The 21,108-nt window shown below is 38.5% G+C and overlaps 1 protein-coding gene across 1 annotated transcript in view; it reads left to right on the forward strand.

The window, feature by feature from the left end:
• Nucleotides 1–11,273, forward strand: part of LOC129259637 (sacsin-like) — an 18,663-nt gene extending 7,390 nt beyond the window's left edge. The window contains exons 5-6 of the mRNA XM_064098930.1: nt 21–9,842; nt 9,878–11,273. Of these exons, the coding sequence (XP_063955000.1) occupies nt 21–9,842; nt 9,878–11,223 (11,168 nt within the window). The 3' untranslated portion in view covers nt 11,224–11,273. The remainder of the gene's footprint in view (nt 1–20; nt 9,843–9,877) is intronic.
• The last annotated feature ends 9,835 nt before the right edge of the window (nt 11,274–21,108 follow it).

Consider the following 21,108-nt stretch of genomic DNA (forward strand, 5'->3'; position numbering starts at 1 on the left):
AATGTTCTTTTGATTCTTAGCCGGGCATGGATCCGTCCAATTGCAAATGATGTCAGATAAAAACCTAGCTCGGCTGATTCGGGACACCCTGCCAAAAGAATGGTTCTCGTCAAACCGAAGTAGCACTCTACTCTGGCATCCTGGCAAAGGAAACCAACCTCCACGAGAATGGCTGCATGGGATCTGGAATTTTCTGAATACAATTCAACGTAAGTCAATTGGTATATATGAAGGACTTCCATTGATACAGGTTGAAGAGAAGCAATCAGGCGAAGTTGTCCTTACTTTCCTTAAACGGAACGCAACTAATATCTGCCAGAACTATGGTTCAGATAAACTTGATCGGAAAGAGAATTTGGTTCTTACCAAAATTGGCCTTGTCGTCTGTTCTTGTCCTCCATTCATAGATACTGCTCGACTTATAGGGGAGGGTTACCTCAGAAGTCCAACAAGAAAGGGTGTAATTGGTGCGTTGACAGCCGTACAAAATGGGAAATCGCTACAAAAGACTGTCGAGAATCTTCCAAAGGAAGAAAGACGGTTACTAGTGAGGTTGTGCACCAACTGTTCTCTCACTGATGCAGAGAGAAATGTTCTTGCTCACATACCCTTCTTCGACACAATACCAAGAAGCCCATTTATCAGAAGTAAAGTTATGTCTGCAGGTGATGAACGTGTTTTCTTTTGCAGAATGTCTTCAGACCAACTGCCGAACTTTCATCTTCCAGATTATGACTTGATTTGTTGCCTTGACAATGCAATTCTGAATTTCATTTCCAATCTAGGAATGAAAGAAAAAGAAAGGAAGGATTGGTTGAAAGACATTGTAAATACTATTTGCAATGGTAGTCAAGACAGGGCAGCTCTCCAGGAAGTAGGGCTATGGATATTGCATGATTTGAAAGCTATCAAAAGAGATATTGGCAGTCACCTGTTGAAGCTGAAGTCGTGTGACTTTATTCTTACCCGTGCAAATGGGCTCAAATCACCCGAATGTTTATTTGATCCAGAAGACCGGCATGTATCTGCACTATTTGGCAATGGATTCTTCCCATCTGGAAGGTATGTGAACGAAGGCCTCTTGGGATCATTACGGGAGCTTGGTCTTCGTCATAAAAGTAGTGTCAAAGCAAATGAATTAGGCAAGTTGGCTGAAGAAATAACTAAGGAGAGCAATGCTAATAAGGCAGGCATCTTGATGTCTCTCTTGGGAGAATATCCTGACAAGCTTAAAGAGCCCGTTGCCAGTGAGAGTGGCCTGACACTGCAGCAGTTCTTGGCTGACAAAAAATGCATTCCATGTCTTCAAGAGAGCCCAGAATTCTATCCTCAAGACATTCCATGGCACAGGTCTAAGGGAGAGAAAATGATCAGTCCGGGCGAAACAGTTATGTCTAACAAAGTTAACATTCTCGCCTCTGGTGCAACCACACCATTTCCGAAAGAAGGAATTCCAAAAACCCTACTACGTAGTCTAGGAGTGAAACAGCATGCTAACATCACATCAATCATTCAACAAATAGCCGCTGTTTCAAAGTCTCTTGGAGGAGTCGAAGCTTCTGATAAATCAACGAAACTGGATAAAATGGTTCATGCTATTTACACCTTGCTATCAAGGACGGATAGGAATGAGCAAGTGATACCCCGACTGACATCAACCTTACCTGCATGCATTTGGACTGGCACACAGTTTGTGGATATTCATCGGGCAGTATTATCGAGCGAAGTGGACGATTTCCATCCCTACATTTATTCAATACCAAAAGAGTTCAGGGAAAAATATCAAAATTTGTTCCTAACTCTGGGGGTCCAGACGAGCATATCCCTTCAGCAAATTCATGACACCATCATGCAGATACATAAGCTCGAGCCTAAACTTGGTTCTGTGACAGAACGGATGAATTTCTGCATAGAAAACAAGCGTGTTGTGCTAAAGGCGCTCAGACTCCTCCATAAAATCTGCGAAGGTAACCATTGTAGGTATCCACCAAATACCTTGGTACCAACGAGTAACGAAAACTCTTTGGAATTAGTTAAACCTGGCGATTGTGTTTATGAAGATGGCAGCAGTCGCGGAGATTCTGACGAAGTTCAGGATAAGCTGAAGGAAGACAAAACTTTCATCGTCGATGGGTCATTGCCTATAGCCATTATTCGATCTTTGGGGATTCCACCCCTTAGTCGAAAGATTCTTGCACCTGAGGATTTGATAGGTATAGAACAAGCAGGCCAGTATGAACCACTCACCACAAGACTGAAGAATATCATTAAGGATGGCTATCTGGAGAGTTCAATACCAAAAGAAATGATTCAAAATGCTGAAGATGCAGGGGCAACTAAGGTACATTTCATGTTAGACCTTCGGGAAAATTCTGAAGTGTGTTCAAGTTTGTTTGACAAAGGTATGACTGATTGTCAAGGGCCAGCACTGTGGGTATTCAATGATGCATGTTTCTCACCCGACGACTTTCAGAACATCACTAAGCTTGGTGGTGCGACTAAGGAACTTGACACATCCAAAATCGGGCGTTTTGGGCTTGGTTTCAACTCCGTTTATCATTTAACAGATGTTCCCAGCTTCCTGAGTAGAGAATACTTGCAGATTTTCGATCCACATACAGTACATCTTGGTTCCATGCTACGAAGCAAAGAAAGCCCGGGGATCAGGATAAAGCTACAAGGAAACAACGCAATATCTATGTATAGAGACCAGTTTGCACCATATGAAGGTGTTTTCAATTGTTGTCTGCAAGAGAATGATGGCAATGTATATTATGATGGTACACTTTTCCGGTTGCCTCTACGATCAAGACATGCAGCACTGAATAGTGAGATCTCTGGTCAACATTACGATGAACATAAATGTAAATCACTACTCGTGGATCTTTGGCGTTCTTCAGAAGATTTATTGGTGTTTACCAAAAACGTCCGTGAAGTCAAAACATTTGTGCTTCCTTCTAACGCAAAGCAGCCATCTGAATCAAGTCCACTGTTCGAAATTGGAAAAGAGCCTGTTGCTGGTCGTGATATAATAGCAGAATTTATGCAGAGTAAAGGGGATGCAAGAAAACAGAAACAGATCAAACCTTTGATCCAAGAAGAATGTGTTGTGCGAAGCTTAACTCCGTTCGGAAAGCAATATCTCAAGATTCACGAAAAACCAAGAAAGCATGAGCTGATGTCAGTCACAAGCGTCGGAACAACATCAGCATACAAAATGTGGCAAACATCACAAGGGCAGAAAACAGGATTGGCACCTGTAGGTGGTGTGGCAGTGAAATTACCTCTGTCTGATAAGCTAGACGGTAAACTCTACAATGGCTTGCCACTCGCAGTTCCACATAGCCACCTTCCTTGCCATTGTAATGGATTCTTTGCAATCTCAGCAGACCGTCGGAATTTATGGAAGCCCGCGGCCGACTCAGATTTTAACTACTTTATGAAATGGAATGAAGCTGTCTTTGAAGATGTCATATCACCAGCCTACATGACTCTGTTGACAAATGATAGGTTTCGCTATCAGGTCTCAAAAATGCCGTCAAATATACGCATTTCAGGAGTGAATAGTTCACCAACTAACTTCTACACGCTGTGGCCGAAGGACAAAAACATTCCCAAGGGCAGTGATGGCTATGCTATGGTTAAGGGGTTCTACAAAAGATTGGTTGTCTCTGATTCACTTAGCCCAAATATATTTTGGGAAGGAGAAAAGACGTGGGCATTCAAGGAGGCTATGTTTGTTGATCCAGTTCTTCATGAAATCCCGCACATCGGTGTAGCAGTAAAGACGGTTCTTCAAATGCAACACACGAAGCGAAGTGTTACAGAGATGCCAACGGAGATACGACTAAACCTAGAAAGGATGGGATACGGGGAACAACTGAGAAAACAAACCTGTACCGAGCGCGATTTCTTCCTGACATACTTTCTTCCCAAGATATCCATATTTCCATCCGAAGTTCGAGAACCCCTTATTCACTACTGTTTGCAGAACACTGACTTGCGAGAGACTCTGAAAACCATATCATGCATCCCTACTTCTCCAGACGGTAAGATCTTGAAGAGGCCTGGAGAATTGATACATCCTCATGGAAAGGCAGGCAACCTTTTTACGAACGACGACGGACGGTTTCCCCATGGTTCCTTTGCAAATTGGGACTGTTTGCATATTCTGGTGCATTTAGGGATGGTACAAGATGATATATCTGACATGGACTTCATCAAATGTGCACAGAAATTAGCGGGGGAACCTATTCACCATGAGTATGATCGCATACTAGTTGACTACCTTACCTACAGATTGAAGTCAGAGGAGTGTTCATGGGCAAAGGACCAATCACTTCGGAACAAAATGAGTAAGGTTGCTTTCCTTCCTGTCACCTACATGAATTCCTCTATGAGAAAAGCATCATGCGATACCATATTTGTGCCCGAAAGACTGGCATTGGTCAGCGACGTGTACCCGGTTCTAGACGAAAGCAACATCAGATTTCCATTTCAGGTTAAGAGATTTCTTGGTATTGTTCATGAACCAAAGGTAGGTGTCGTACTCCAACAACTCAACTCCATCATCTGCAGACCTGAAATTTGTGGAAACCTTCTTTGTCGAGACATCTATGAATACCTCGATGCACGACTAAAAAAGGAAGAAAACATACCCGAGATTCGAAAATTCTTTCAAACAAAAGAGTGTCTGTTGGTTGGCAAAACGTTCAGGAGTAGCGATCAACTGGCACTTGACTTTGAGGAAGAGTCGGTTGGATCTTACCTCTTTCGGTTACCCAGCAATTTGCGTAGCTTCGACACCCTTCTAACAAACGCTGGCATAAGAATCCGATTTTCAACAAATGACTTTGTGTCTACTCTGAAGCATATCAATGACACAACTTCTGGAAAGCTAGATCATAGTGCATTCGAAGAAGTTATGAAACTAATAAAATGCTTGGTAAATGCTGCATCGACTTACCCCATGGAAATGCAAGAGGTTTCTCCAAATGATATTTATGTTCCAGATACCAACGGCTACCTCCGAACTGCTGATAAACTCTCTTTCTGTGACGTAGACTGGATTTCAGTGCCAGATGGTGTGATCAAAGCTCACGGTGATATCCCCCTACCTTGGGCGAGGAAACTTGGAGTGAGAGATATTCGACAACACATCCTTGAAAGCTATTCTGTGCCTGTGCCTGGTCTTAACAAAATTCGATCGGAGAATCTATTGCAATTTGGGCAACGAGAACCCCTAACAGAGAGAATAAAGAACATCCTCAAAGGATACCCATGCGATGATACAATACTCAAAGAACTTGTGCAGAATGCAGATGATTCATGTGCTACTGAAGTGCACTTAGTTCTTGATCTCCGTACCCACCCTAAAGACCGACTCTTTAAAGATGAAATGTCTCATCTGCAAGGTCCTGCTATCTGTGTATACAACAATAAGGCATTTACTGATGGTGACATCGAGGGGATTCAGCGACTAGGAGTTGGTGGCAAAAGAGACTTATCCTCAAAAGTTGGAAGATTTGGTGTAGGTTTCAATGCGGTCTATCATCTAACAGACTGTCCTAGCTTTTACACAAACGGCGATACGCTGGGAATGTTTGATCCAAATGTCGCATATGTACCTAATGCTACCCAAGAGTATCCAGGCTTTATGGTAAAACCAACTGGTAAACTGACGGACGACTTTCCAAACGTTTTCAACTGTTATCTGCCTGATTTCTTTGACATAAAGGATTCAACCATGTTCCGATTGCCACTGAGAACGGAATTCATGGCAAAACTATCGAAAATCTCTCCTGAGGCACACGAACCCGATAGTATAAAGCCACTGATCCAGAAATTCAAGGAAGGTTTACCAGAATTGCTCCTTTTCCTGAGCCATGTTAAAAAGGTCAGCATATCCACTATTGATGAAAGCGGAAATATGATTGGAACGTCTAGTGTTCATGTAAGCATATCGGAATCTGAACAACATGAATTAGATACATTTCTTACGACAATATCCACTGAAGAAATTGATCCAGTGACTGGAGCCGCAAAGTCTCTTAGAGACATTCCAGTGACGAAAGTGCATTATGATATCAGAGTGACTGTAACAGAACAGCGAGCCAAAGACGTGAAAACCCAAACCATTCAAACGGAGGACTGGTTAATTTGTCAACAACATGGCTTTGAAAATACAAATGACGTCCCAGATACTCTGTTAGAGTCATATAACAGCGGATATCTTCATGTCTTGCCATTGGGTGGAGTTGCTGTGCCATTGGGCAACCAACAGGCTCCAGCGAAAGCATATAGCTTCCTCCCCCTTCCCATAGAAACGGGTCTCCCTGTCCACGTCAATGGATCTATTGAGTTAGATGAACGTAGACGAGACATTTGGAGAGCATGCGACGACACCAGAGCACAGTGGAATCGTCAGCTCATGAAGAAAATCGTGTCACATGCATATGTCAAGGCGCTTTGCAGTCTTCAGGATAAAATCATGGCTCGCATTGAAGAAGCAAAGGATACGTTAGCAATGCAAGACATCGTATCGTCATATAACGCGATTCTACCTACAGTAGCTGAAAATAGGTTCTGGGAAGAAGTTATTACACACGTTTATAGAATAATTGCTGATTGTGCCCAACCAATGTTTCCCTCGATAGTGCGAAGTGTATCTGACAAAAGAGAAGGCGAATGCATCATTGGGGTCAATGAAGTTGATACTTTAGAATGGAGGACCCCAAATTCAGAATCTCAGAGACCAGGATACTTTGATTCTCCAATCTCAGAAAATCCGTGCTTTAGATCGATTGTAACAGATCTTGGATTTCCTCTAATTGAATGCCCTTGTGAAGTACAGGCAATGTATTCAGATAGCTTGGAGGAGAACAGAAGAGGGGATATCCTTGAGGTCACGCCTGCTAGTTTGATCAATCATCTCTCGAGTAATGTAGTAGAAGACGTAGGGCTGAGTCCAATACAATTACCGAAACCAATTTCTGACACAGTGATACAAGACACATGTACATTGCAAGCCATTCTGGAGTATTGTTCACAATATGAAGACTTCAAAGACAATACTGAGGCCCTCCCTCTTTTATTAACATCAGATGGACTTCTAAGAACGTTCGCAACTGAAAGACCTGTATACAGTACCGAGTTTGACTACCTCTTTTCATCCAGCAGTAGCAATTTCCTGGATAAATCGATAAGGAATTATTTCAGCGAAGATTTCGATGTTATCTCTCATTTTGACATATCCAGTGTTGCTGATTTCTTGAGGAATGAGTTATGTCCTACAAAATTCAATTGCAACCAGTATATTCAGTGGGATAAATCTGAACCGACACAAGAATGGATCAGCGGCCTATGGGAATGTCTCGCTGCATGCACAAGTCGCGATGACGGGTTGCAGTGCCTTTCGACATGGAACATTGTGCCTTGCCGCAAGAAGGAAGCTACAGGTGTAGTTTACCACCTAGTTCCACTGTCAAAAGCTACCTCTGTGGTGAATAAGCTAAGTGGCATGTCTAACATATTTACTGCTTTGAGTTCTTTAGGAGTTTCTGAGGTTGATCATTTTTATAACCATCCAGAAGCAGAACAACTCATAACCAGGTTGGTCGCCCACGAAGATAAACCAGATACAATGGTTGCAGTGCTTGACCACGTCATTCAGACAAATCCTAGTCAGTTCGATCAATTGACATCCGATCAACGCGACCACATCTTACAGTACATAACGACACACATGCCAGAGAGATTGATGAAAAATGGTGACAACAGAAAGATCATCAAAGATCTACCATGCTATAAACAATTAGACGGGGCTTACATTTCACTATCACAGTCACCAATCGTATATGTGATAAAGGGAAATCTATCCTGTGAAGAGATGCTGAAGTGGATGGCGGAATACAATGCCACTTTCCTACGTGAAGACTACGGCTTGAAAGAACTATTCAAGGCAGTAGGGTGTATTTTTGTATCTGAATGTGAGGCCCTCTTCAAGTTCATCTTCCCAAAATTCGACCTGTTGTCGTCAGAGACACGACTGCAATACCTCGAAACCCTCTCAAAGCATAAGCGCACAATGGAAGTGGGTGGTGAGCACTGTATGAAGCTCCAAAGCTTTCAGCTACTGGAAAACAGCGCCGGAGTATTGAGACGTGGCAGGGATTTCTTCGACCAAGGAAACAGAGTGTTCCAAGAAATGCTCTCTGAGAATAAATTTCCATCGAAAGAAATCATAGACAAGCTCGGCCATTCTTTCGTGCTTAAATTCGGAGTGCAATGTAAAGTCACAGCAGACATGTTTCTTGAGTATGCAAACGAACTATCGATGAATCTGGGGAAAGAAAAAAAGGAAAGAAAAAAACTTGCTGAGCAATCAAAGACACTCGTAAACGAACTCTTTCGAAATTGCACTCTTCACACGGATGTATCATTTCTGAAAAGGATCAAACTCATTGACTTCATCGTCACTGACGCCCCAGAATTGTCTTTGGCGAAACTGCACGCCTACCATATGGACATAAATATGGGGGTAAGATTCGATTCATCCAGTGTACATGAGAATAAGGAACTTGTGTGGTGCTCAATGCGGCTTCTACCAGAATATATTTCAAGCATAGAGTCCCACTGTCACTGTCACCGTTCGAAAGATTTCATACTAGAAAAATTAGGTGTAGTAAACAAACCAGTGATCGAAAGTGTCATTGAGAATACAAGAAAGATGTGTTGTAACGTCCATGATCAAGAGATAAGAGACTTTCAGGTGTTAAGCAAGGTCATGAAGACAGCTTACCATTACTTCAATTCAGCTTGTGATCGTCATCAGGAGAATCATCGCTGTGGAGATCGCACTGATAGATGCAGAGCGTGTCAAATGATGAGCGACAAACTGTCAGACGTACCATGCGTAGTCATTCAAACTGTACCTCCTCTTGTCAAACCTGACTCAGTATGCCGTCTTTCTTGTGGGGATCTGTTCCAGCCTCATCTGTACCAGTTGCCTGATAGTTTGATCCCATTCAGCAAGTTCTTGTACTGCCTTGGATCCACTCCGACACCGTCGTTTCGTCAGTTAGCCAAAGTGCTTAATGGTCTCGCAAGTCACAGTACTAAAGAAGTGAAAAACCCAAACATGCTTCAAGCAATCATGAGTGCTTCTAAACTTTTCCTCCAGGAGATCGAGTCCTTGACATCAGGTGCCACACTGAAAACGTTGCAAGCTGACTTGGAAGATATTCAGATTGTTCATCTTCCTGGTTCTTCGAAGGGACAATTGTTGCCCTCAACAGAAATCTTCATCAAGGATAATACCGATCACACCAAACGCCTTGTCCGATCTCATGTACCATTTATGCCGGATGAACTTACAAAGCTGTTTAAAAATGCCCAGTCATTGATAGATTCATTTCCACAACATCTCAGACCCCGATCCCTAAAGGCCTGTGTGATCGAGAGGGTGGGTACATCAGCAAGGCCTTGCTTGTACCAGCAGAATGGCCAGTGTAAATTTGGAACCAGACTAAATGGCATCATTAAGTCATTGGAATTTTCTGAAGCAGTTAAACGTTTGATCGAAGAAGGGTGTGATACAGGAATCGATGCTGATCACGAAGGTATTGCTAAACTTCACAGTCTACAACTGCAGTGCATGGCGGAGCTACCCACTTTCTTATTCATTGACGGGATGAAGATTGAAGGTAGTTTAGCAAACCCTGCCACCTGCATGAATACTGAGGATGGTGCATGCATAAAAGTTACACATACTGAGGACAATGAGCGCTCAGCATACATAGAAGTAGTGAAGGGTGTTGCCCAAGCTGTGGTGCAACACGTAGGTGGGATTGATCTAAAGCATTGTCGTTCCTGATAGACATGTTGTCTGCTGATTCCTCACGTGAGATTCCAAAACTCCTTCGTAATTACAAGCTGATCAGACCAAACGAACAAACTGAAGATCATGACGAAGGAATTGCCCCACCGAAACTGGGCTCCAGGATCCCTACTGACATCTTGCATTTGCTCGAGCAAAATCTTTATCTCAGGTTCATAAAGGGGGAGTATGTGGCGTATCAGCTCGACAACGACCTTGGAGAGCACGTCGTTCCTATCCACATCTACGCTCAAGTACTAGATATTCCTGAAAACCTTCTATCACCTCTTCGCAACAAATATCTTATTGACGTAGGGGCGGAAGATCCTCTTTGGGTTAGTGGATTGAACCTATTCAAATTCTTGATACCAGATGAGCCTGTTGAAACAGGCATGTCAATAATAGTGTATTGCCATCCATCCGATGGACATGGACCTGAAGACCCCGCCTCAAGACAGACCCCGCCTACAACAGATGTTCCTCAGACAGAGGTTCCACCAAAACCTCAGCCGTATCCAGATAACATCGATGAAGCAAAAGAAGAGGTTTCTAATCAACTGGAAGAAATCTGGGAACTTGATGAAGAAGAACGGAAGAAAGCGATCAGGAGAATGTACTTGAGATGGCATCCAGACAAACATCCAGAAGAAAGGAAGATATTCGCTACTGAAGTCTTCAAACATTTGCAAAATGAAATCGAGCGCCTGAAGGCGGGAAGAAAGCGCACTGGAAAAGCTGGGAATACTGGTAAAAGTAGCTCAAGTGATCCGAGGGGCGGTGGCAGTTTCTTCGATGATGATTTCTTTGAATTTATGAGAAATTGGGCGAGAGAGGAAGGGAGGAGGAGAGAATCATACCAGAGGAACTTTAGAGAAAGCGGATATTTTGGAAATTCAAGATCAAGACATTGTCCTCCATCATTTGATGATGCACCCGAGCCAGATATGCCTAGGGCGTCGGTTTGGTTTAAACAGGCTAAATCAGATCTTGCAGCATCCTCGAATGATTTTGACAAGGAAGCATACGAGTGGGTTTGCTTCAAGAGTTATCATGCTGCTGAAAAGGCTTTAAAGGCAGCCCTGTTTGCCTCTCGTGGGACTTCTAACCACTCACACAACCTAGATGTCTTGGTGACTGATTTGAAGGGCCAATTTCGTAACGAGACTCTCACTGATCGGGCTCACCAACTGAACCGACTTGTGGATGTGAGTGTATGTTTGTATCCAAAGGATAGAGTCTTTCTACAAACATCCCCATGTGAGATATTCTCCCGTACCGACTCAGAGAGAGCCACGTTGTGTGCAAGTGACATCGTGAGAATAATCCAAAAGCATTTCAAGCTCTAGATTGTTCATCTACACCATTCTGGAGTTACTAAGTAATAATATGAAGTATCTGTCTATAATTCAATTTATTAAATGAGTTTAAACACAACTTTTTTTATTGAACATGCTATATTTGACATCTTTACTTAACAGTAGATTACGATAGCATTTGAAAATTTACGTTAAAACTGTCGGTCTTTTATAGTGGTTATCGTGAGTATATTCAGAAGACCAAACTTACCCAACATTATCGTTTTATTCCCTACCATACTGAAGATGACCACGGTTGTATTCTCTCAACAGTAAATATTCAAGTTACGTGTTTTCTCCTGAGAAAATCAACAATTAGTGTAATTAATAGCCAAACTTATTAATTTACCTTAGATCTTGTTATGTTTGTATATATGTTTCACTGAAATTTATACAATGTATATACATCAATCAATAGATCTGAAGAGGAAGAATTGCATTGCATATATCTGTAGTTATGATTGAGCTCGCTGTTAAGTATACGTCACTAGTCTTAACAGCATTGACTGACAATCTTTTCCATAATGTACAGCAGCTTTGGCAACTCTTTTTTTTTTTAAAGATATGATTTGAAAGAAATGGGGCAAAAGAACACATGCAAAATATATATGTTAGAGCATTGCGTTTTCTTCTAAACTCATGTATTTGATGGGACTTGTTATTCCACTGTACTGCACCATTTTGTCTCGATCATCTTAATATGTAATCCAATCAATAAATGAATAATACCGAAGTGATAAGATTATGAATATGGTAAGCGTTACAGTGTTATTGATGTAAGGGCATTTTTTCGAATTTGCCACAACTGCTCTTGTTAAACACCACCGTTTCATTATTTTTTTATAACCAAAAACGTATAGCTGTTCCTTGTTTTCATTCAGAAATGAATCGTAATTCATATTATAAGATTAGTTTGTCTGTTTAGTACAATGACGGATGTGTTGCATATCCATGTACATGTACATTCTTATATATCACATTATTATCAACAAGCAGTGAAAGAATTGTAGCAGAAATATTTGACGAAATTGAGGCATTACTAATAAATGCTGAATTATCCTTATCGAACTATGTCAAGTTGCCTGATTGCTACATCTCACTATTTTTTTCATCCTAAATGAGTTGATGAATTAAGAGGTCATTTTTTTTTTGTTAAGATGTGATTAATCGGCATTTTGCACCTTTTTTTCTCTGGTGCATAGGCTCCAAGTTTAAATTAGAAAAATGCATTTGGCCACACTGACTGTCAATTTGCAGTTTAGCAGTTTTTAACTTCGGATTGAAAAGCATTTTCTTGTGACTGCTTGTGTATTTATATTGGAATAGTATGATCAATTACATTATGATAATTACAAGCATTGTGTTTCAGATGAGACCATGTATATGTTGGTTTATAGTGAGCGCCGGTTAGAAGGTGATATTGTTTAGCATTTTTAAAGATACTCGACACACGTCAATCAGTTGATGTATTACTCAACTTGTCGTAACAGACAAAGATCACACATGTCAAATTATATTGTATATCACAAACCAATGTTGTGAGTCGATTCGCTATTTATCTTTAAAAAATCTTATATTAAAACCATCAAATTTGAGTTTTGATCTAGGGTACTGAATATTTTTTTCAATCATTATGTTTATACATATAATCTAATGTCTATTCAATCGACTGTGAATAGTCCTAATACAGAATACTTGACTAAAAGAACGGAGTACTGAACATTACTTGATAGTAATGGATATTTATTATTCTCAAGTAAAATTATACATCCCATTCATGTTTATATTTTTGTAAATATGGATTACATGAACATTCGGTGTGGAATGCAATTCTGTTGTACCCTTCTACGATTTCGGCAGATCTACTATACAAGTAGAGGAGACTGGACTATAGCTGGTAGAGAGAGCAATGTCCCTCTGAGGTGCTCCAAAGCCGTCGGTCTTTAGACCGATTGCTAAATAAGCTTTTTTTCTGATTGTTAGATAAGCATTCTTAGCAATTAAATGACATGAATAACAATAACTAACCAGCCACTTACAATGTTCTTATTACTGCGGCTACTTGTTTGTGTCGAAATTGTGGATGTTTTGTATTAAGAATGAGAAAGATAATTGAGGAAGAATTTTGTTACATGTATATAGTACAACATTGATAAGTTGAACGTGGATGACTTTGTCGTCTTCGGTAAATCATTTAATGACAAATTGATTGTAAATCACAAAAGTTATTTTTATTTTTCATTGTAGAACTTGTTATATTTATTCCATTATCATTATGAGTTGTATGCACATTCATACATGTTGTTTAAATGATGGTCCGCCTATATAGTGTGTGCTTTTTACACCCATTCTCGAGTTTTTCCAGCATTATGGAGACATAAAACCAATTTATTATTATAATATGTGATTTTGAAAATACAGACTTATTGGAAGGCCTTTCGTTGATAGTTCCTTTTCATTATATCACATCACCAAAATGTAAAATGTCACTATATGTATGTATGTATTAATACTTTAAATTGGAATAGTGCGTTGCCTCATTTACTGTATACTGTTATATATATTCTGTTCTTTTCTCAATTGGAAATATATGAAATGCTTTGGAATTCAGCTAGATTTTGGAGAAATGTTGAAGAGAAGAATATTTGTCGTTTTTCCGAATCTTACTATATTGAAAGGCTGTGACTTATTGAGTTTAAATCATAATGTCGTAACAGTAGTCACAATAGCTGTATGCTTTTAACAAACAGTTCGTCATGTTCGTTGATGTCAGTATGTTATCACGGAAAATAAACAAACAGGTAAAAAACTATTTCATGTTTCGTCTTATTTTTTATATCCTCTTATAGTCAAGAGCAAGTATTTTGATGTTGAATCCGAGTTCTCATTATTGGCATAAACGTCAAATGTATAATGTCAAGGGTTTATCCTTTTTGTCGTAATTTTATCGTTAATATAGCGAACATGTACCACGAGAAGTGGTCTTTTTCGTTATTATAATTCATTTTTATCATTCTTGTTCCTTGTCATTCGATATGTTGTTTTGTTTTCCAAATTAGAAGAATTTGCCTAGTATGAAAAGAATGCCAATTGGTCTTTTTTCTTGTTTGTTACCGTTGATATAGCGAATGGAAAACAAATACAAGGAATTTTTTTTATCATAATCATAATGACATATATATTACTTGTTTTTGTGAATATTTTCTTGTTTTCTTTGAGAGTCTATCTTGTATTTACTTCTGCAAACAAAGTAATTTGAACATTAATTTGCGTGTGTAATGGATAACGAATCTGAGTATTTTTCTCCTAAATTGTCGTTGATATTAGGAATAATACCAGACTGAGCATAATGAGTGTTGGTATCCATATGATCATTAATGATTTATACTGTGCACCATTAATTTTGTTATCTTTTCTCTTCTTTGCAATATAATGAGGTATGTTTTACTCTTACAAAATAGAGTATGCTAGTTGTATTATTGTAGACATAGAATGTCAAAAGTTTGACTTTTTGTCTTCTTAATTGTTGTAAATATAGCCAAAATATACCACAAAGAGTTTGTTTTTGGTTCATGATTAAGATGATGAATGCATTGTTTGTGTTACTTAATTTGTATGTTGTTTGCCAGGCGACCGCGAATCGTGAATACACGCCTGAAATTCAAAGCACTGTGACCATATGCGTAATATGTAAATACTAGATTTCAAATTTACATCTTGTCTTCCAATTTTATCATATTTTCGGTATCATATACATCGTAATCTGGCAAGTCGACACAACGATTTATATGATAATTTTGCGGTATCGTACTATCAGAGAGTTGTGTTGAACCTTTTACTAGATGATGTTTTGATCTGCATATGTTGTGTTTGTATTTGTTCTGATACCGACTCATGCTGCAGAATACTATTATATTCATGTTAATAATAGAGTATATGGATAAATCTATGTGATAAATGATGTGTTGTTAAAAATATTGAATGGGTTAAACCCACTTTTGTTGAAATAGCTTTATTGACATCCGTACTTCATATTTTGGGGTCTTTAGACCAAACAATCAGCCTCAAATTTGAACACAATGCGATTATGCACCAACAAAGATAAGTTTCCATTGAAGTCTGCACAGATTTTGTAGACGAATGCTTTTTTTTTAATCTCTGAAACAGCAAAGTGGATTAAGTGCCTTTGGATTTGAAATTATTATTCAAACGTCACTTGAAAGCCCATACATGTATCGGTGTGATATATATGTTATTAGATGATGCAACAAACAGTTTTATTGGTTTTAGTTTGTTGACAAAGTAGATTCAAGATAAACATTCATGAAGTATCAAAACATTGGGATCGGAGCTTGACAGCTGAATTGACAAATGTTTCACAAAACACAATAAATTTCTGCACATGAGCAGAACTCTAAGTACATGTAAATATTTTTGTATATATAAGATTGTGTATTTTGACGTCATAAATGAAATACATCAAAATTACGATGTACATTATTGAAGACGCTAGAAGAAAACATTTGGATGGAATACAAATCTTTTATTTTCATTCTACATGGAATGTTAATGATTCACCCATCGCTAGTGCTATATATGTGATAGCGTCACTATACTTACCATTATTTTACATGATATTACCATGACTGTCTATTATAATTCAATGATTAAAATTGAAAATAACGTTCATTGTACATGTACATAAGTCATAATACTGTATAATGTTAATGTTTATTGCCTATATACAGTGCGCCTCTTGTGAACGGCGACTACATGCGTAGAATGATATTGAGATTTTGGAATATCTTGTGATAATCATACATCAATTAATTCAGAGCACTTTGATAATTATTTCATTGCAAGATGAAACCATCAATTTTTTATTGTGTTTGGTATTTACTCAATTTGTTTTGTTCATTGCTTGCGAAATGTTTGAAATTATTATAATCTACATTACATAATTATAAACCCCCAAAAGACAGCAAACATTATACGATTAATGTTATGAATATTCTTTTTAGAAAATTCATAAAGGTATTATTGACACATGTCAATTGTCTTGGTCAACAATGTTGTATATTGCAAATATTATATAATGCATGAATGTGGAACAAATGTCATGTTTGTGGCCAATTCATCAAGTGAATATTAATTTTTATTACCACCACGCCTATTTGTGATATTGTTAAAAATCTACTCGTGTGATGGCGAATGTTATGATATCATTATATAATTGATAATGGTCATAATTATGTATGAATGACAAAGACGGTATGGAATGTGTAAGGAGTCAGACTGAGGGTTTATGCCAAAGTTTGAAAGAAAATAAAGTTGTGATGTTCTTCTATAGTAAAATAACATTCATCAGTGTTTTTATTCAGCGCAAACAGCAGTCAAATTAATTTTGTTTTATTATACGAATGCCAGTGAAAGATTGATAGATTAAAGCAGATTGATTGGTCGAATGATTGATTGGTTGGTTGGTTGGTTGGTTGGTTGGTTGGTTGGTTGGTTGGTTGGTTGGTTGGTTGGTTGGTTGGTTGGTTGGTTGGTTGGTTGGTTGGTTGGTTGGTTGGTTGGTTGGTTGGTTGGTTGGTTGGTTGATTGATTGATTGATTGATTGATTGATTGATTGATTGATTGATTGATTGATGTATGAATTTATTGATTGATTGACTGACTGAATGACGGATGGACAGATTAATAGATTGATTGGTTGATTGATTGATTGATTGATTGATTGATTGATTGATTGATTGATTGATTGATTAATTGATTGATTGATGTATTAATTTATTGATTGATTGACTGACTGAATGACGGATGGACAGATTAATAGATTGATTGGTTGGTTGATTGATTGATTGATTGATTGATTGATTGATTGATTGATTGATTGATTGATTAATTGATTGATTGATGTATTAATTTATTGATTGATTGACTGACTGAATGACGGATGGACAGATTAATAGATTGATTGGTTGGTCGATTGACAATGATTGATTGGTTGAATGGTGTTGTTTAATTATGAATGCTTGTTTGATTGAATGGTTGGTTGATTGATTAATAATTACTTGAATGTCATCTTTTATCTACATGAATAAATCGCATGAATGTTTATCATTAATCAAAAAAAAAATATATATATATCGATCTATGTAGGCCTATTCATGCCTCTATTCACAAGATCAAGAACTATTGATTTACCGATTTAATCAATGAGGTTTAGAAAGAGCAATCAATAACAATTTGAATCACAGAATGACAACATTGAAATGTTGTTAAAAACAAGTAAATTTATTTTCCTTTATTTCATTGAATAAACTTATACTTTAAATTAACCAATTAGGAAGTCCGTTGAACTACATATGTGTCGTTTTCTGTCCATTTCAACCAACTGTTATATATCAATCTTTACCAATATTTCTTATTGCTCTATTAGTGATATTTTGATAGACTGTCTTAAATATTTGACCCAAACGCATTTGAAGAAAACAGTATCAAGTAATATCTTTTTTTAAGCGGATCAGATATTACTTTTCAATTTGAATTTCATCAACTTATCAAATTAGTAGCTAGTGTCCTGTTCTTACTTCAGTCAAACTTCGTTTTTATAGATACATTTTAGTTTTAGTTTTATGTTATCACCATAATAAAAATAAATTATCAAATGCCAACTACAAGAGACACACGAGATCTTTTACGAAATCATCAAAGATTAAAATACCATTTGCATCTTCTTTCATAATGTTCACCACCCTCATACCTTAATTTCAGAGAAAATTAAGTTAAAAATTAAGGTAAGTAAATTGGGTAAGGCAAGTAAACTGGGTTTTGAAGCAACATGCCTCAAAATCGTACTGCAGACCATTCAGTCTTGAGTACCTTGAAAACACCTTAACAATACATTTCTAAATAGTGCAATATACAGTGCGTGAATAGGAGCAATTAGTGGTTGCCCTGTAAGTCAACAGAATAATAAATAGGCCAAATCATATCATTTGTATACCCTTAAAAACATGTCCAAACAATTCAGTCGTTATCTTTCCGATAATGACTGCTGATATCCCAGTATAGGCTACTAGTAAACTCATCTATAGCTTCTAAGTTCGTGGGAAAATCGGGATTTAATGGATAATGGTCATTTTTAGTTTCATGCCCATGCAGAGAAATACTAAAAAAACATTTCCAGTTTACCCCTGTAATAAAATAAACCAGGAGAGTGGGATGATCAGTATAGGTATAATAAAATCCATATGCAATAATTTACTAAGTTAAACTTACATTATCCATTATCTACGCATATTTGCTGTATTCCGCTCTATACAGCATTACATTGGGCAATAATAGTGATCATTTGAGTGACAAAATGATTATCCAAATAGCTCCCAGCAAAAACGAAAAATACAAGCATTGTCATTGATTAGATAATTCCCCCCCCCCCCCCTCCTTACGTATTCAGGTTTTTTATGATTGCGTAACTTGAGAATAACTACGCGTCGCTGACTTTATAGACGATGCCATTGGCAACAAGTAGTGTGACGTCATGAGGATAATGCGCAGTGATGGTTGAGGACTGTGTGTGCGCAGGGTCTTGTTCTTGCTGTTGATCGTGACGTGGGCCCTGCAAGGTTGCTAATGGCATCAATTCCTAGGTCATAAGATATAATTATAATATAATAAAATTATGAAATTAGTCACATTTCCAAACACAACAGCAGATTTTAAGCCGGTACGCACTCAAGAATGAATAGATTCCATCTCATAGCACCTGTCTAGCATTATATTTGCCTAACAATAACTATGCCGGATTAATTCGGAGAAGTTTCCCTTTATAAGAAATAAGATAGTAGGCCTATAAAAAGTATGAAGGCTTTCTGAAAACAGGAGATACCGCTTGCAAGTGATGTTATCACTCTTTCCATATTGTATTGTTAATTTAAAATCTTTGCAATTGCAGACAGGCCTTGAAATAAGAAAATGATAAGTAAAAAATTACGAATTTAGAAATAAAAAGAATTAAAGAATCTGGCTTTTTCTTGGCAGCGCTTTAGCATCGTAATTCTGCTCTGCCTTTCCCCCTTCCCCACCCCCCCCCCCCCTCTCCCTCGTATGGCCCGTCGAACCCACCCATCCATCTTCCTCCCCCTCCCCATCTTTTTTTTCTGATTGACTATAACTACTCCTGCCCCCATCCATCCCCTCCCCCTTTACCTTGATCCTTTCTGCCGCTTTATAGTTGCTCTTTGCTGTCCAGTCGATCATGATATGTCCTGACAATGCTCTAAAAGCGAGAAGAGTTGGGCCATCATCCCTCAAGCCACGGGGTCGAACCTCTACAAGTTCCCTGCTATCTTGAGTCTGGAAATACGGCCGACGATGAATTTGAACAATTTCGAGATCGACGAGGTATTCCTCTGACAGTGGTTTACTCTTTCCATCTTTCTCTGTCGAACTCTCCTCGATGTTACCATGGTTACTACGGGTGGAAATCGACATCTTTCGAGATTTGCTTTTTCTCAGACGATTGGAAATAACTCTTACAGGCGATGTAGGGGCGGGTAACAATGAATTTTGTGATGAAGTATTTGGCGCGCTGCACCGCTGCACTGGATGCGCGTCGAAACCCGGCTCCTGATGGCTTATGATTCGATGTGGGGGTTGTTTGGTACCAATGTCTAAATTTGCTCCATTCGATGATTTATTGTACTCCCGGATGGAAGAAGGTAGGATGAATACTTGATTTCTGAGTAGGTTAAGAAACACAAAATAAAATAGAAAAACAAAATATTGTTATCAATATAACAAAATCTAAGATTTAATGAATTTATAATGTTTAGGTCATAATCTCCCCACTCTATCATTACATGAAGGGGGAAAAGGGAGAAAGTGCCAGTTCTGAATATCTATCTCCTCATTGCTTGATTCCACACTTTGAAAGATGGGTGCATGTAATAAGAATTCATCTTTGCATTCATGTTGATATATCATGTAACTTTGGAAAACCAACCAAAAGCCAATAAACAAATTAACTATATTAGTTGTATTACTCAACATGTTAATTAAATGTTGTTAAAAAGAACCTACCCTAAATATTTCTGATTATCCGGCGCCCAATTCGTACTGCTTTGCATTATTTCACGTTTTCCTTCTGGTCTATAATTAAGATTACTAGTCGCTGAAAAACTCGTTTCGCCATGTTCACTACTTCTGAAAAGTTTCAAAGGTATCGGATATTTATCAGGTTCTAAAGTAAGAGCGACTTCACAATTTTCCCGCGAAAACTCATTGCCGTTTCTTAGTGCATGAATCGAGCAAGGACTGACACCCTCTGTTGTTGGACATGTTGGTTGAGAACAATTGTGCGCCCTTTTCTTAAAAAGATTCCATTCTGAATAATCACTAAACTCGGATACGTTCCTCTTCATCTGTCCTATATCGACGTCGGGGTCGCATGTTTTACCATTTTCTTTCTTCGGTAGCTCATCACGTAACCATGGAAACGCATCCAATCTGGTCGCAAAATTATCATCATCAAGTGATCTAACATTGGTTATTCTGATATCAGAAAGGTCAGAACTGCCAGATGATGATCCCGTGGTATGGATATCTGAAACCAAGGCTTGATTTCGGTGTGAACCGTATCCTTTCATTCCGACCTCTTTGGATGAAAATCCACCGTTTTCATTCTGCTTGGGAGCGTTTCGTTTTCGAATGGACAAATCTAATGGCTGATCGGAATACGATTGAAGAGAATCTTGAAGAGAATGTTCGTGATATCGATAACCATCGCTGTCGTTGACTTCAGTAGTGCTTGTTTGTCCGTGATCGATGACCACGATCTGGGGGCTTGAAGAAGCCACAACACCAAAT

The sequence above is a fragment of the Lytechinus pictus genome, chromosome 4 (genome assembly GCF_037042905.1).
Source record: "Lytechinus pictus isolate F3 Inbred chromosome 4, Lp3.0, whole genome shotgun sequence".
Classification (NCBI taxonomy): Eukaryota; Metazoa; Echinodermata; class Echinoidea; order Temnopleuroida; family Toxopneustidae; genus Lytechinus; species Lytechinus pictus.